This window comes from Plasmopara halstedii (assembly GCF_900000015.1).
Source record: "Plasmopara halstedii genome assembly, contig: Scaffold_1865, whole genome shotgun sequence".
NCBI lineage: Eukaryota > Oomycota > Peronosporomycetes > Peronosporales > Peronosporaceae > Plasmopara > Plasmopara halstedii.
Genome location: NW_020188773.1, coordinates 1 through 419, shown reverse-complemented (window position 1 = coordinate 419; position 419 = coordinate 1). Strand labels below are relative to the sequence as shown.

Sequence of the window (419 nt, the reverse complement as noted above, 5' to 3'; positions counted from 1 at the left end):
TTCAAGGATGGGTGACCCGCATTGATGCGTTCTGTGAATGCCTTGCTGGCATACGTGTTCTTGGTTAAAATGTAGTTCACCATAAATTTAATCATGTCAAGTGGGAATTGCCAGACGATTGCCCAAAGCCATGCAATGAGTGTATAACTACCACCACAACCGATCACGGCAATACGGTCGGTCGGATAGCCACCGAAACCGATCCAGCCAACTGCTGAAGCAACCACCTGAGCGAATACGAATGCAATCAATAATAGATTGCATGGCTTTTCAGCGAAGAACCAATTATTGCTGCCAGCCGTTCGTGTCACAAAGATCAAAGCTTGACCGGAGATCGACACGTGTAGATACACCAGCGAACGCAGCACACCCTCTTTACGCTGAATGCCAGGGCCGATCATCTCGTTGTTGCGCGTCCA

The 419-nt window shown here is 48.7% G+C and overlaps 1 protein-coding gene across 1 annotated transcript; it reads right to left on the bottom strand.

Annotated features, from left to right (window-relative positions):
* Window positions 1-163: 163 nt before the first annotated feature.
* On the bottom strand, window positions 164-401 carry PHALS_02233 (plasma-membrane proton-efflux p-type atpase; the record flags this gene model as incomplete). Its single annotated transcript, XM_024716695.1, has 2 exons — window positions 164-227; window positions 283-401. The coding sequence occupies 2 exons, from the start codon at window positions 399-401 to the stop codon at window positions 164-166; spliced, it is 183 nt and encodes a 60-aa protein (XP_024582268.1).
* Between the last annotated feature and the right edge of the window lie 18 nt (window positions 402-419).